Source organism: Ctenopharyngodon idella, chromosome 2 (genome assembly GCF_019924925.1).
Source record: "Ctenopharyngodon idella isolate HZGC_01 chromosome 2, HZGC01, whole genome shotgun sequence".
Classification (NCBI taxonomy): Eukaryota; Metazoa; Chordata; class Actinopteri; order Cypriniformes; family Xenocyprididae; genus Ctenopharyngodon; species Ctenopharyngodon idella.
The window spans coordinates 14,802,159-14,816,815 of record NC_067221.1 but is presented as its reverse complement, the minus strand read 5'-3'; the positions used below and the strand labels follow the sequence as shown (position 1 = coordinate 14,816,815).

Below are 14,657 nucleotides of genomic sequence, written 5' to 3'. Positions count from 1 at the left end.
ATAAAGCTGAAATAATATAAAAAAATAAATATTATATGAAAAGTTTAAAGAACTTAAATCTTAGAAATGTTGCCTTGGTAACTAACTGAAATAAAGTTGAAGTAGTACTAAAAGTACTAATGAACAAAATTACTAAAGCGTTTAAGGTTTCTTCTCATTTAAGCACATTATCACTTTGAGAAAACCAATTAAAAAAAAAACAGAAAATAAAAATATTTACAGATGACTTTATTATACCAAATATAATGCTGAAAATAATGCTGTAAAAACCATTTATTTTAAATATGGTAAGAAAAATCAACAGAGAGGTTTGGAAATTTGAGTCGGGAAAAGTATGAAATTTTGAAATGTAAAATGTGTAAGAACCCTGAATTTAAAATATTAATGATTACTTACTTTGTAAATAAACATTTGTGCTTTGCAATTCTACAATTTAATCAAAATGCCTTCTTTAACTAGTTAATCTGAGTTTTGCATTTTGTTTTATAACAGGAATACAAAGAAAGAGCTAAACGATATCAGATTTGAGTTCATGCCGGGGAGAGGTTTGTGAAGTTTACTGATTGCTTGACTAAGTGTCCCTCTGCTTCTTCCTAATTTCTAATTTTACATAAATTGACCAGTTGTAATCTTGATCACAAAACTAGTGAAATGAATCCCTGTTCCTCTCTATCCAGACACAGCCGATGGAGTGTCTCAGGAGCTTGTGTCTGCAGGACTGGTGGATGGAAGAGATTTAGTTATTGGTAAGTTTAATAAGTTAAAAATTGCTGCTTGACACTAAAAAGACAAATGTTAAAAATAAGGAGTGTTTTTAATTGTAACGCTTTACAATAAGGTTTCTTTAGTTAACATTATTTAACTATGGAAGCTTGTTTCCGCCACAGAATAGAAGATAAAAAAAAGTCATAAAGTCGCAATTACCTTTTTTTTTTTATTCAGTGGCATAAACAAGCTTCCATAGTTAACTACATTAGTTAACATGAACTAAGATTGAACAATACTTCTAACAGCATTTATTAATCTTACTTAATGTTAATTTCAAATCAAGCATTGTTTTTAACATTAGATAATGCACTGTGAACTGACATGAACAAACAATGAACAGTTGTATTTTTATTAACTGTTAAAAAATATATAAATACTGTAGCAAATGTATTTCTCATTGTTAATGTTAGTTAATACAACATCAACTAATGTTAACAAATGAGACCTTATTGTAAAGTGTTACCTTTTTTAACTTATATTTTTTGGTTAGTTGCAGCCAATTTGCAGAAAATCGTTGATGATCCACAAACCAACAAAAATGTCACTTTCAAGCTGGTAAGTGACTCGATTATGTGGTGCAGTGGTCAGTTCTGCATTGTGCTTGCTTTACTCTTTGGAGGTGTTTCATATTTGGCACTATGTTTATCTTTCTCCGGTTTAGGCATCGGGAGTGGACAGCTCTGAAATTCCAGATGACGTTAAACTCATGGGATTTGCTCAGCTGAGTATAAGTTAAAACAAAGTATTACCAGCAACCGGGAAAAAAACAGACTTGTTTGCACAACAGTGCATTGTAAATGCTTTCATTGGCCTAAAGAAACCACTACTGCCAAAGAGACAGAAGGAATCTGACACCACATAGGATTAACAAATGTTGAATAGGACTGCATCCGAGTTCTTCATACGAGCGCACCTCAGATGTTTACAGTATTCATGTATGTTTTGTTTTTTTCTGTTGCTTTAAACATTTGCACAATCTGAACCAACTCCTAATACTGGTAGATGTCAAAAAGAAGAATGCCTTACTTTCGATAGTACTACTGAATTTACAACTGTAGGTAAACAGTAGCTGTGGATCTCATCTGTGAAACGAATGAGTGACTGTGTGTGCTTTCAGCTGTGTACCTCAATGGAGGATAGAGGGGAGGATTGTCATTCGATAGCATTTAAGGGTGCATGTTGGACCGCCTATAAAAAGTCAGCTGTTCAGTACAATGCAATGTGGTCCGTCATTTTGGAGCGATCTACATTGTACGGTTTTACACATTAACCAGTAAACATGGGAGCCACGTCACCCACAACTCATGATGCTTCACTGTTACACCTGTGCACTGCACCTCACAGTTACACATTTCAGCTGCTCTCTCACTATCGGGATACATTCCCATCGTTTTGCATGGGCTAATGCCAGACTGCATGAATGATTTTTGACTTAAGATATGCTGATCATTTTGCTCTCATTTGACTTTGTTGAATGGGCTTTCCATGAAAACAGAAGTTGCAAGAGAGATGAGATGAGCTTTTTAAAAAAACATGAACAAGAATTTGAGAGTTTTTCATCAAATTGATCTATTTCCTAATATGCTGTTCTTTCAGAAAACAATTGCATTTGGCTTTATATTGGAAAAGGGTATATGCAATTTTATGGATTGAGCATAATGTTGCAAGTTACATTTACATGCATATCTATTAAGTATAGTGGCAGCTGTTTGGATAGTGTTACAGAACTAGATTTATAAAATTTTGAAGGAAATACCAGTGCTTGCAAGGCAGCAAAAGAATAGCATTAACATTTTTGGTAAAATCAAATCATCGCTGGCAGTTAAATTTTGATTTCTCAGTATTGTACTGTTCAATGGGCGGTTTTAAACTAAATTTGAAATTTCTTAAGCTATAAACTTTATAGAAATCTAAATGCACAGCAAACCTGAAATGAAATGCTAATCAAAGTCGGAATGGAGTCTGTACATGGAACTGAATTGCACATATATATATATAATGTGTGTGTGTGTGACTTTCAATACATTGCTGGCCTTGCAAGCACTGTTGATGAAGTGAAAACCAGTGAAGCCAGCAAAAAACTAAAGAGAAGTGACTTTAGGACCCATGCGGTGTCCAAGTGATATTGGCAGTAGAATTTGTGGGTCTATATTGGTGTGTCTGTAAATATTTAAGTCCATTACATTTGCTTAATATCATTTGTCTCAGCTGTAGACTGATGTCTGATTCCATGTATATATAGGCAGAAAATGTGTTCACATGCAACTGGTATTTTATTGTTTTTGCTCACCCTTTACTGGGTTTATTATTATTAATTTTAGTGAGGTTTTTCACTCCACCTCATTTCATTTTTTTATTTTTTTCCAGTTAATTTCCCTCCTTGGCTTCCAACAAACAGTTAATTTAAAGGTGGTTTTAAAACCGATTAATTGTAGACATGGTCAGTGATTCATTCGCTGTCACTTTCGCACTTGTGTGTATGTGCAAATGACTTGAATTATTATTATTTTTTAAATATATTTAGTGTGAATACAACAATGAATGTGGGTGGGGCATCTTAATGAGTACTTGATAAAAAAAAAAAAAAACATGTAAATAATGAAATTGGTGTTGTTTATATATAATATAAACAGTATACATACCGTTCACAGTTGGCCTTTCTATGGACTCGACGTGGTGGTTTGTCTCATGTCTTTTTTTTTGTTGTCTTCTCTCTGTTCGTAGTCAAAAAAACGCAACACTTCGCTCAAAGGGTTTCATTACTGAAAATGTCACCCATAAAAGATTACATTAGCATGACTTGAGTGTTTTTTTTTTTTATGTTCTGAGTTCTACTTTGTCAACAATGGCGGTCTATTTTTGTTTTCCTGCATTTCGGTTTCTGCCTTGCTGTCTTTGTTTGGTCGTCATTGTTGGACTGGTTGGTGGGATTCTTAAAAAGAATGCTTGTGGTATGTGAGTTTTGTGTGTTTGTATGTTTAAATGGGTAACAACTCATTACAATGGCATGCCACCTTACTGTAATCATTGTAATTTTATTTTTTAGATATCTCAGAGACCTTAATTAGACTGTCAAGTCAAAGCCTGAACGCAATGATTTCATTTATTTGACTGTCAAAAATGCTGTTGATTCTCTAAAGCCTCAACAACAGTCTCAACTATTTTCCCTTTTTTCTTTGTAAGATACATCCTTGACTCATTTTCTTTTTCTTCAGTGATAGTGATATGAAGTATTTATTTTCACGTGTGCACAAGTGGTTGGCCCTTTCCTGGAGTTCATCGGAAGTAATTCATCTGAGCACTTTGAAAATCGAAAGCATATTCTGGTTTCTCATTTGTATGAATTCTTAAAGATAATTAAATCAGCTGATTTTTCTTCAGATTGACACATCAGATCTTGTTGATCTCTCCATGCTTCTGTTTTTCTCTCTGGTGATGTTTCTGTGTTGAGGTGAGTTGTCTAAGGTCATTCCATCAGTCTGGAGGGCTGCTGTATTTTCACACCAAGCACATGTATGCAGGTCTCAAAGAGTTTCAAAGAGGGATTAGCTCCATTTTAGTGGAATATTTAAGTGTTTCCAATTAAAAAAATTTAGTGTCTTTTCAATTGTTTTTCATGTTTTTATCTCATTGAACTGCAAGGATTGAACTTTCACGACACAACAGCAATGGAGGTATTACTGTCACTCACAGTATGGTGTGTTAAGGACAATGGTAGAACACTGTATAGTATTTCACTTTTTGGGATTTTCAGTGCATGTGTACCCAATTATTTTTAATAATAATCAATAAAGAATGAAACTGATATTTTCCCTGCAGACTTGTCTAAATGCTATGAATATGAATTGCATAATGACATTAAAGTGCTTCATGATCCATAATAACCCACTGTGGCACTTATCCAGTTTATTGCTTGTTATGTTGTTCAGTTACACATTACAGAGACTGTCAGCACTATTTTATTTTTTATTTTTATTTTTATTAGTTTTTATACTTTAGAACCAAAGTACTACTCAAGTTCCCTTTGGTCTGTTTTGAAAACTTTTGACACAAAAAAGTAACGGTGTCTTTATCTGTCTATCTGTCTGTCTCACACACACACACACACACACATATATATAATTAATCGGGTGTAACGGTACACGTATTCATACCGAAAATTTTCCGTGTACCGACGAATACAGAGTTGTATATAGCCCATTAACCACTTTTAACCACTAATAATCGCAATAAGCTCTGTTTTTTTTTTACTTTCGATAAGAAACAAAGTCTCATCCCTTGAATTCTGTTCATTTTATCATGAAATTCAAACAATAAATGCCGTTTTGTCGCTCTGATGTGGCGTGACAGATCTCTGTATAGGCGCCTCAGTTGAAATGACAGTGCGGAGCACGAGTTAACGCGATCATCTCTTCCTCTTTACTAGTTACAGAATAAACATGAATGAACATCTGAAGGTATGATACAGTAAGATACAGTACAACTTGCTGAAACGTATCTCGTGTAATCTCAATCAGTGTTTCACGGAAAGAGGTCTGTAAAACAGCTTGTAAACAATGTCACGTAGCATTTAACTCAGAAAAGCCATTCAGTGTCCACAGCTTGTTTAGTTCGCCAGAGAAATTAACTCTTTCGCTACATATACGCACTATATATTCGTTATATTTTACTTAACCTGTCTTGATTATTTAATGTATATGTTTAATGTATGTTTAAATAAATCTGTCACGAAAACAAGTTATGATGGGCACTGTGTAATTGGAGTAGAAACAGATTTATAAGTTAATGCAAAAACTGCTTTATATGCAATGTACATGTTTGCATACAATTTTTATGTGAGTGGTGATTATTATATCTAAAAATAAATAGCAACTTAATTTAAGAATTTGGGCTCTGTTGTTAATTGTAGCCTTTAATATTATAGTAATGTGCAAGAAAGTGCTCTCTATATAGGTTATAGTTTACAGCATTAGCAGATAAAGATTTTTTTTATCCTTAAGAAATGTTTAATTATAATTGAATTAGAGAGAGACAGTGTGTTCAATAAACCGCTGTTTAATAAAAAAGCAATTTTATGTTTAGTTTTCTCCCCCTGCTGTACCAAATCTGTACCGAACCATCATTTTTGTGTACCATTACACCCCATATATATATATATATATATTATACATACAAATAGGGGTGAGAATGTTAAGGCACCTTACAATCCGATCTGATTCCAGGAAACACAATCTGATTCTAAACCGATTCTTGATCTGCTAAATAGAGCTTATTTAAATGTCTTTCTGTCAAATCAGCGGTGTCAAAACATCTTTGAAAGTTGACCCATTACGCTTTCACCTCAATAATATGACCATTGCTCTCTGTATATATGACTTTCTGTGATATATTCACATGATTGTGCTGTTAAACATTAATTTTCTTTGTTTTCTGGTATAACTACTCAAGCTTTCTTGAGTTGTTCCTCTTCTGGACCACCATGGCTGATTTTGGGGAGATTTTAGAAACTATAGGAGACTTTGGGCTCTTCCAAAAGCTTCTCTTGTTTGCTTTGTGCTTTCCAAACCTCATTCTGCCTTTTCAGTTATCCAGCCTTGTCTTCAACCATGCAGACACAAACCACCATTGCAACACTGACTGGATCCTTCAGGTGGGTCCCAATCTGACGAAGGAAGAGCAGCTTAACTTGACTCTGCCTAGGCTCCCGGATGGTTCTTTCGATCCCTGTCAGATGTATGAGCCTGTGGATTGGGGTCTGTCTGCTATATGGGAATATGGCCTAAATGAAACCACCACTTGCACTGATGGATGGGTGCACAATGATACTATTTATGATTCAACCATTGTCACAGATGTAAGTAACTTGGGTTTAGTCACCTGTATATTTGAAAACATTGATGTTATGAAGTCATGTGCTCACTGTGGTTACACCACAATGTAATTTAACTACCATGTGTTTAAATGACCTCATTATGAGCTGGTTTAGACAACAATATGCTGTTTACATGGAGAAAGACTGATATTTTTGTGGTGTTTTGCAGTTCGATCTTGTTTGTGAAAATGCAAATATCTTTCGGGGAGCACAGACAATATTCTTCGCTGGAGTACTAGCTGGAGCTGTACTTTTTGGGCCTTTTTCAGAATCGTAAGTGTTAAAAAAAAATGTACAGTTAATAATAGTTTTAAATGTAGTTACTAAATTTGCAGAAACACTTTAGATTAAATACAGAATCGATGCACTTTTAAGTTGTCCTTGTTACAGTATAGGCCTAGTTACACAAGTTTTGAGTGATATTAATTAATAACATGTACTTACTATAAGGTTAGGGTTAAAATATCATTTTGTTTAAGGCTAGTTGCTTGTAATTATGCATAATTTACATTAAATGTAACAAGGCCACTGTAAAAAAACAAAACAAAAAAAAAACCTACATTTGTCTTTTTTCCCCACATGAAACACTTGAAATTCATATATATGAAGTTTACAGCCTTCAGAAATTATTCAACTCCCTGGCACTGACTTTTAGCAAAGTCAAATCAAAATTCAGCTAACATTTCCATTCACGCATGATGTCATTGATCCTTTTCAGTGAAATTATTTTTTTCCCCTCTCTCTCTTTTTCTTTTTTGAACTCAAGGTTTGGTCGTAAACGAGCTACACAGATACCCATGGTGCTCATGCTAATATTCACAGTCGTGACTGGTCTCTCACCAAACATTTATGTGTACCTCACATCGCAGTTCATCGTTGGTGTTGCCCTCGGAGGATTTCGGATCAACAGCATTATCCTCGGTATGAGACAGTATTGATGTTTTCAACCTTTATCTGGCTATTTACACTGGCTATTGGCTGACTGAATAATTAATGTAAAATATCAGATAACTCTTTCTAGAAGAAACACAAAACATTACATTTTTAGACCTTATTTTTGTGTCATCAACAAACCAGTTGTGCAAGACTATATTGGCTACATAACTGTAACACACAGAATTGCTGTATTTCCATCATTATAATTGCTTATGTGTTTATCACAATGTTTTCATCCTCACTGTAGCCACCGAGTGGATTGGAGTCGCTCAGAGATCCTATGCAGCCTGCCTGAGTCAAGTCCTGGCCGCTTTGGGACAGGTCATGTTTCTTGCGGTTGTATATTTTGTCAGGGACTGGAGGCTGGATCAGTTTATAATGGCTGGCCCACTTGGATTTATAGTAGTCTACATATGGTATGTATGGTCAATGCTTTTCTGCCTTTTACATTTCTTTAAATTTGGATGAATTTGTAAGTGAATGAAATAATCTGATGTGCACACCAAAATAGGTTTATTCCAGAGTCTGCCAGATGGCTTCTTGACCGCAGAAGAACTACCGATGCGAAAAAACTCATTCAGAAGGCAGCGGCAATCAACAAACGTACAGTTTCTGACTCATTAGTGGAGAAGGTTGAGATATATTTCATAAATTAACATATCAAGCCAAATTACAGAGCTATATCTCCTAAATAACACAATATGGATAACATATTTTTGTTATTTGATATGTTAGGTCCTAGAAGAAAAGCCTGTTGAAAAAAGAGGTATAAAAATCCTTTTTGCTTCCCGTGTGCTCAGGAAATATTTCTTAACCATTACCTTCGCTTGGTGAGTCGATTCTCACAGAATTTTTAATATTTTGACTTTTTTTGACTTGAAATGTGCTTTCTTGAATGGCCCTCTGTTGTTAATGCTCAGGTGTGCAGTAAATCTAGCGTACTACAGTCTCTCTCTGAATGTGGGGAAGTTCGGCCTTGATATTTTTCTCACTCAACTCATATTCGGCCTCTCTGAGATTCCTGTCCACTTCCTCTGCATGTGGTCATTGGAAACAGCTGGAAGGAAGGCCTCTCTAATGGGTGCCCTTATAGTGGGAGGGTTTCTCTGTCTCCTGATTCTTGCAGTTCCACAAAGTAAAACTTTTAACATATGTAACACTATAACTTACAACGAATCAGCACTTAACCGTGTGATGCTCTATTTAAGGTGATTACGTCGCCATCGCTGCTCTTGCCACATGTGGAAGATTTCTCATGAACGGAGCAGGCAGTATTTGCAATGTTTATTTTCAAGAACTGTTCCCCACCTCCATTCGGTAGGCATGAGCCTTTGTCATTTTCTACAGGTATGAATGAGAGTGTTGTTTTAATGCAGTTATATTATAATCCGTTTGTCGATTTCCAGTCAGACGGCCACGGGGCTGGGCTCCACAGCTGCACGAGCTGCAAGTATGTTATCTCCTGTGGTGAATCTGCTGGAGATCTACCACTTCACTATTCCTACCATTGTGATTGGCAGCCTGGCAGCAGCAAGTGGGATAATGACCTTCCTGCTGCCCGAGACCAGGCGTACTGAGCTGCCTGATTCCACAGAGGAGGCAGAGGGCAAGAGGTACATGTAGTACATTTGAAGAAGTTTTAATGCATCTAGTAAAAATAGTTTTATATAATGATGTTCAGCGGATTAAACTGCTTTTGCAGTTTTTACATGCCTTAAAATCAGTTTATTGACTCTTTAATACCCAAGTTACACATTAGGGCTTTTCACACTTGAAATGGTTAATCCTGGGTCATTCTAAACCCCTGGTAAACGAAATCCTGCGTTATCTTTATTCACGTTGCACGCTGCTTATACTATACCCAGGGTTAACAGTTAATCCTGGGTATTCATAAGATACCGTTTCACACTGCACATTCCTAAACCCCAGGATAAAGTCCTTATCTGCATATTTGCGGTGTTAGTGTCACTGACTGGACAAACGCAGCACGTGACCTGTTTAAAACTCTAGCATTGCACACCCTCATATTACACATTGCTGACTGAAATATCAAGTTTTTTTCTGAGTGAACTTTTCAAACTATAAAGGTAAGAATGACGGTCTCTTCTTCACTCCAATTGTTGCGTTTTCCATCGCCGTTTGACATTTTTCCTATACGCAGAAATGACTGTTTATACATCGCGCGGTGTTTTCTTGACTGGCTACGCGTAAATATAAGGCACGCGATTGGTTGTCGGTTGCTAAGCATGTAGTTGTAACATTCTAACACCGCATCGTTTCACACTGTACAAGTTTTGCACCACAAAAGCGGTGCTAACATGGTGCTAACCCTGCTCCAGAGCAAGGTTTCATAACCCCAGGTAAAAAGTGGTGCTAACCCCGCATTTAAATTACAAGTGTGAAACGCTCCTTTACCCGGGGTTAAAGAGACCAACGGTAAGGGTTTAGAATGATGATAACCCGGGGTTAAGCGCAGTGTGAAAAGCCAAGTCATTATCTTACATATTGTTGTAAAATACGTTTAATGTTGTTGAAACATTTTGTTATCTTTTTTGCCAAGGGAAAATAACACTATTTCACCTCTATTTCCCCAAAGGAGACCAAAAATGGCTAATCTTGCAACTAGGGATTGTGAAGACATCAAAGCGACCAAGTTATAACATCTTAACTTATTGCAAGATGCTGGATATTCTGTTTAAGGGTTTACAGTGCAAAGATACAGTATGTAGAAGTAACAATTAGATTTTTATAATTTCTGCAGTTTATTTGCCATTTAGCATTATGAAAAGATTTGCAGATTTAGTGTTCTGTCATCACTGTATGAAAAATAATAATATTCAATAAACCTTGTGTGAATTATTGTTTTATTATTGATTATGACCAGTTAGTCTTTGATGAACACAATTATCATTACATTGTTTCATGATCAACATTAACTTGAAAGTTATTTCCTTTTTGTGCATTAAAATCTATTGATTATATGATGACATCAGGGATTACTGGAGTAAACTTTGCCTAATAAATTTGATTTCTTCCCCTGTCACAGAACTATTAGTCAGAAAAAAACAGGTTGATTAATATAGTAAAAGTAATCTGAGTCTGATTTAACTGAACATCTTTTGTAGAATCACAATGCAGTAATTGTCAAGTACTTTAACATTTTTTCTATCTAGAAACTTTTAAAGTAACACCACATTAGATATGTTAACTTAATATACAGTATACATTGATTCATTATTCAGATATAAAAAGTAATACCACATTATACATGGATACATTAACTTAAATATACATTGATCAATCAATTAAATGTCAGTAATAAAATCTGTGAATTATATAGAATATTATATAGGCAAATCAATATACCTGCTTATTTAATTGAAAGATTTTTATATTTTTCTGAATTATGGCAAAGACACTACCCCAACATGTCAGACATCCAGTCATTTTCAAGCTTTTGTGGCAGCACAGCATTTGTGTCAGCATTTGTCGGATCTGTCAGGGTGGAAGTGTCCTGTGCTGGTTCTAAAGAAATGGCAGGAATAGATGAGAATATGTCATCTGGAAATAAGCTGCTTGCTTGTGTCTCTGCAGCCTCACCGTGACCCTCTAACCCAGTGAAATCGTCAAATGGGTTTGCAGTTCTTTGCGTTGTTTCCACACTGAATATATTTGAGCTTGGGTTGTTAATAGCACTTGCAAAGATGTCATTTGCAAAAGGATCGGCACTTATGGGACTAAATGCTGTTCTGGAGGGATCTTGCTCAGAGCTGAAGAAATCAAAAGCCTCCGTTTGAGACTCAATTAGCTCTTGGCCGGGAAGGTTTTGATCAAGCACATTAGAGGTTGATGGATTGCCTTTACTTTCAAAAACATTATTAACCTCACTTTGAATTAGAATTTCCTGGTCGAGGTCAGACCTTTTCTGTGTTGATGGGTCATCTTCAGAACTTATGAAGTCAAAAACTCCATTTGGTCCCAGTTGACCATCTGTAATTCCCTCAAAAGGGTTTTGACTTTGAGACTTGCTGTTTGTCATAATATCAAAGAAATTATTTGTGGACGTTTGATCAGAGACAATGAGCATATTGTCTCCTCCAAAGATGTCTATTTCTTGTACTGATAAATTTTCCATACCAAAGGGATCATTAGTCAGTCCTGAGGAAACACTAGCTTCATTTTTATGGATTTCAGTCAGTTGAGTTGGGTTTACCTCAGTTTTTGAATCTGATGAACCAAAAATATCTAGAGTATCTTCATTCAAATTTAGTATTGAATCTCCCTGTATTTCTCCTTCTATATTTTCTCCAAATGGGTTTCCTTGAATAAAAGAGCTCCCTATATCACTTGATGGTGTTTCAAAATTCTCAGTGTCTGCCAATGTGCCACTGTTTGTATAATCAAGTGTATTTGGATCTGAAAAAGCCATGACATCTGTGTTAGTGCTTGTAACTTGAGATGTGAACACATCAGATGTATCGAGAAAACCAGATGTGTCTTCATCCTGAGGCAAAAAGGAGTCGAGGCTCTCCTCAAGATCTGATGGTTTTAAAGAGTCTGGAGAGGTGAGATCTACATTAATGTATTCTTGTGAGGAAAAAAGAGCCTCATTGCTATCGATCTCCCCAAAACCACCAGAAGCAGACTTGAGTTGTTCAGTTAGATCAAGGTCTATTGATGGCACCGTCTCATCTGCAGAGCTTCCATTAGACAATAAGATGGGATTTTGACAGCTCTCGGTGGGATTAAGTTCTTCTGGAGCATCGCTTAATGAGTTTTGTCTTGGTTTTATGCTCTCTTGAGGTGTATTTTGAGAGGTGGTCTCAGTCAGAGGAAGAGATGTAACCAGTGCAGTGTTCACTCCATCTTCTTTCCCTACGATTTTCTCTGACTCCTCCTCACATGTAGATTCTGTTTTGATTTCTGGTGTTTTCTTTATTTCTGACTCTGTTTCAGTGGCTGAAAAGAGTCTGCTCAGTAAATTTCTAGGTTTGTTATCAGGTCTTTTGCTTTCCATTTTTGGCTCACTTTTGTTCTCTTTCTTATTTGGGCCAGATGTGAAGAGTTTGGAAAGAGGGCTTTTACCTTTAGACCAAGACCCTTTATTCCCTTTATCCGTGGCCTTTTTGTCACTAACCTTTGCGTTTCTTTTATCATCAGATTTTGGAGGCATGTTCAGCATGTCAGGGTCTTTAGATTCATCTTTAATTATGTCTGTGGATTCTTGATTTTTGGAGGCTATAACATTGGCATTAGTCTCAGTAACACCCTCATTACTCATCTCTGCAACCTGCTCCAAATCACACAATTCACTATTTGGTTTGAATGATTCTGTACCACATGCAGTGATGTTATTTACCTGCAGTTCTTCAGGAATTGGGATTGTTTTCGTCTTGCTCATTTTTGCTTTATGTACTTTTGTTGTATCACCTAAATTGCTCTGCTCAGACGAGATGCTTTCCTGTAGGCCTATTCCTGAATTCTGAAGAAAAGGATCCTGCATTTGTCCGTCTGAAGCTTTGGGAAGTTTGACGGAATCATTGCCGTATAAATTGTGCATCGTATCAATTAAACTTTCCTCAGATGATTCCTCTATTTCTTTTCCTGATTTTAAAGTTGTCATATCTCTCTTTGCTGTCATTACATCACCATTGACAACTGCAGGTTCAACAAAGGCCTCAGTAGAGCTTTCAGCTTCCTCACTGCTGATCTGGGTGTTATTTTCACCATCTGTATTTGAATTCGAAGCAAACCGGACAGACTTTTTTATTTTTGTTGGGCTATCAACTCTCCTATCTTCAGCCAAACTGGGTTCTCTCACAGAATCTGGTCTTGAGGTAACAGAATTCAAGTTTTTACTCGTTGCTGTCCCACCTTTTGAAACTTTGCTTTGTGTTCCAGATTGGGCAGATGTATCTGCAGTCTTCTGTAATGTTTTTGAACCTCTTGGATGAGGTGCATAAACAAGCTCTGAATGTGGTGTTTTAACCCCACCTTTAATTGTGAAGGGAGGTAAGTATGTGTTTGTCTTCTCATAAACCCGAGGTGACAGCTGAACTGATTTGTCCATTTCATCTAGCCCAGAATTAAACCTTTTCTTTTCAAGAGCATTTCTGGAGCTTCTTGCAGAAGAATGGTCGCCATTTGACCATTCTGTTGTCCTTCTTGAGGCTAAGGAAGTACCTTGTGAAACCGGGTATTGTCTGGTCCCCTTTTTTTCCGGTGGCCAGCTAATTGTAAGCTTGTTCCTGGTGTCAGGACTTTTGAATTGAGCATCGCTGTGTCTTTGCTGTGGAGATGAAGTACCTGTAGATGACCCTAGAGGACCATCAACACATGTAAGCTCTGTGTTACGTGCTGAGCTGAACTTGTTAGTAGGTTTAGGTTCCTCTGTTTTAGGAAGCCAGTGGTCTTTGTGTTGTCTGTGGCCAAAACCCTCATCATAGTTTCCCTTTTTCTTAAACAACTGTTGGTAATGATATGTGCAGTAGAACTCTCCATAAAGAGCAGAGTAATTGTGAATGCTGTAATGAATAATAGTACACCAATGAGGATTCAATGTTAAAGTATATACTGTGAAATAAAAATAAAAAAACTGCAGGGAATCAAGTCATATATAATTTGATTTGCGATTGGATAAATATCCAATATAAATTAGATTATATAGATTGTAATTGATTAGATATTTTAATAGGACATTTTCACATGTATTTCTTATTGTGAATCACAGGTTTGATCAAATGTTCCTTTTTTTTGTAACTGATTTGTCTGCTAATGTCTTGGAAACTGATTTCTGAATTTCTCTCACCTTAGCTTTTTATTACAGTGTTTGCAGCAGAAACAGTTATTGTGTAGAATTAGTTTATCTGCCACCATTTTCTCCATTGGGTAAACTGGCATCAGGCATGCAGAGCACATCTCTTTAGCAGGTGACAGGAACTAAGATAACAATATAGACAGAATATGAGTTTATGTATGATATACACAGCAGGAAGATCCTCCTATGAAAAAAAAAGTCAAAAATTGTTATTGCATGTAGTTTTAAAGATACTGTAGAGTTTAGTGTAACTGTTAAGAAAAT

The 14,657-nt window shown here is 36.1% G+C and overlaps 3 protein-coding genes across 3 annotated transcripts in view; 2 read left to right on the top strand and 1 right to left on the bottom strand.

Moving 5' to 3' along the window:
* Window positions 1–4,573, top strand: part of oxsr1a (oxidative stress responsive kinase 1a) — a 14,675-nt gene extending 10,102 nt beyond the window's left edge. The window contains exons 15-18 of the mRNA XM_051866417.1: window positions 493–545; window positions 678–746; window positions 1,259–1,323; window positions 1,430–4,573. Of these exons, the coding sequence (XP_051722377.1) occupies window positions 493–545; window positions 678–746; window positions 1,259–1,323; window positions 1,430–1,504 (262 nt within the window). The 3' untranslated portion in view covers window positions 1,505–4,573. The remainder of the gene's footprint in view (window positions 1–492; window positions 546–677; window positions 747–1,258; window positions 1,324–1,429) is intronic.
* A 1,205-nt stretch (window positions 4,574–5,778) lies between these two features.
* On the top strand, window positions 5,779–10,296 carry slc22a13a (solute carrier family 22 member 13a). Its single transcript, XM_051871015.1, has 10 exons — window positions 5,779–6,622; window positions 6,810–6,913; window positions 7,407–7,561; window positions 7,824–7,992; window positions 8,088–8,208; window positions 8,312–8,406; window positions 8,497–8,711; window positions 8,785–8,893; window positions 8,983–9,189; window positions 10,173–10,296. Exons 1-10 carry the CDS (start codon window positions 6,248–6,250, stop codon window positions 10,234–10,236), a joined length of 1,614 nt encoding a protein of 537 aa, XP_051726975.1. The 5' UTR covers window positions 5,779–6,247; the 3' UTR covers window positions 10,237–10,296.
* Window positions 10,297–10,423: 127 nt separating this feature from the next.
* Window positions 10,424–14,639, bottom strand: LOC127500095 (uncharacterized). Its single transcript, XM_051871008.1, has 2 exons — window positions 14,385–14,639; window positions 10,424–14,100 (listed from the first exon to the last, which is right to left on the bottom strand). The coding sequence occupies exons 1-2, from the start codon at window positions 14,492–14,494 to the stop codon at window positions 10,995–10,997; spliced, it is 3,216 nt and encodes a 1,071-aa protein (XP_051726968.1). The 5' UTR covers window positions 14,495–14,639; the 3' UTR covers window positions 10,424–10,994.
* Between the last annotated feature and the right edge of the window lie 18 nt (window positions 14,640–14,657).

Bases quoted from the DNA above. Each gene is read 5' to 3' on its own strand.
- slc22a13a (XM_051871015.1), top strand. From the start codon at position 6,248: ATGGCTGATTTTGGGGAGATTTTAGAAACTATAGGAGACTTTGGGCTC. The intron at 6,914-7,406 runs GTAAGTGTTAAA...TTTGAACTCAAG, and splicing joins TTTGGGCCTTTTTCAGAATC to GTTTGGTCGTAAACGAGCTA. The intron at 9,190-10,172 runs GTACATGTAGTA...ATTTCCCCAAAG, and splicing joins GAGGAGGCAGAGGGCAAGAG to GAGACCAAAAATGGCTAATC.
- LOC127500095 (XM_051871008.1), bottom strand. From the start codon at position 14,494: ATGTGCTCTGCATGCCTGATGCCAGTTTACCCAATGGAGAAAATGGTG. The intron at 14,101-14,384 runs GTGAGAGAAATT...TATTCATTACAG, and splicing joins CACTGTAATAAAAAGCTAAG to CATTCACAATTACTCTGCTC.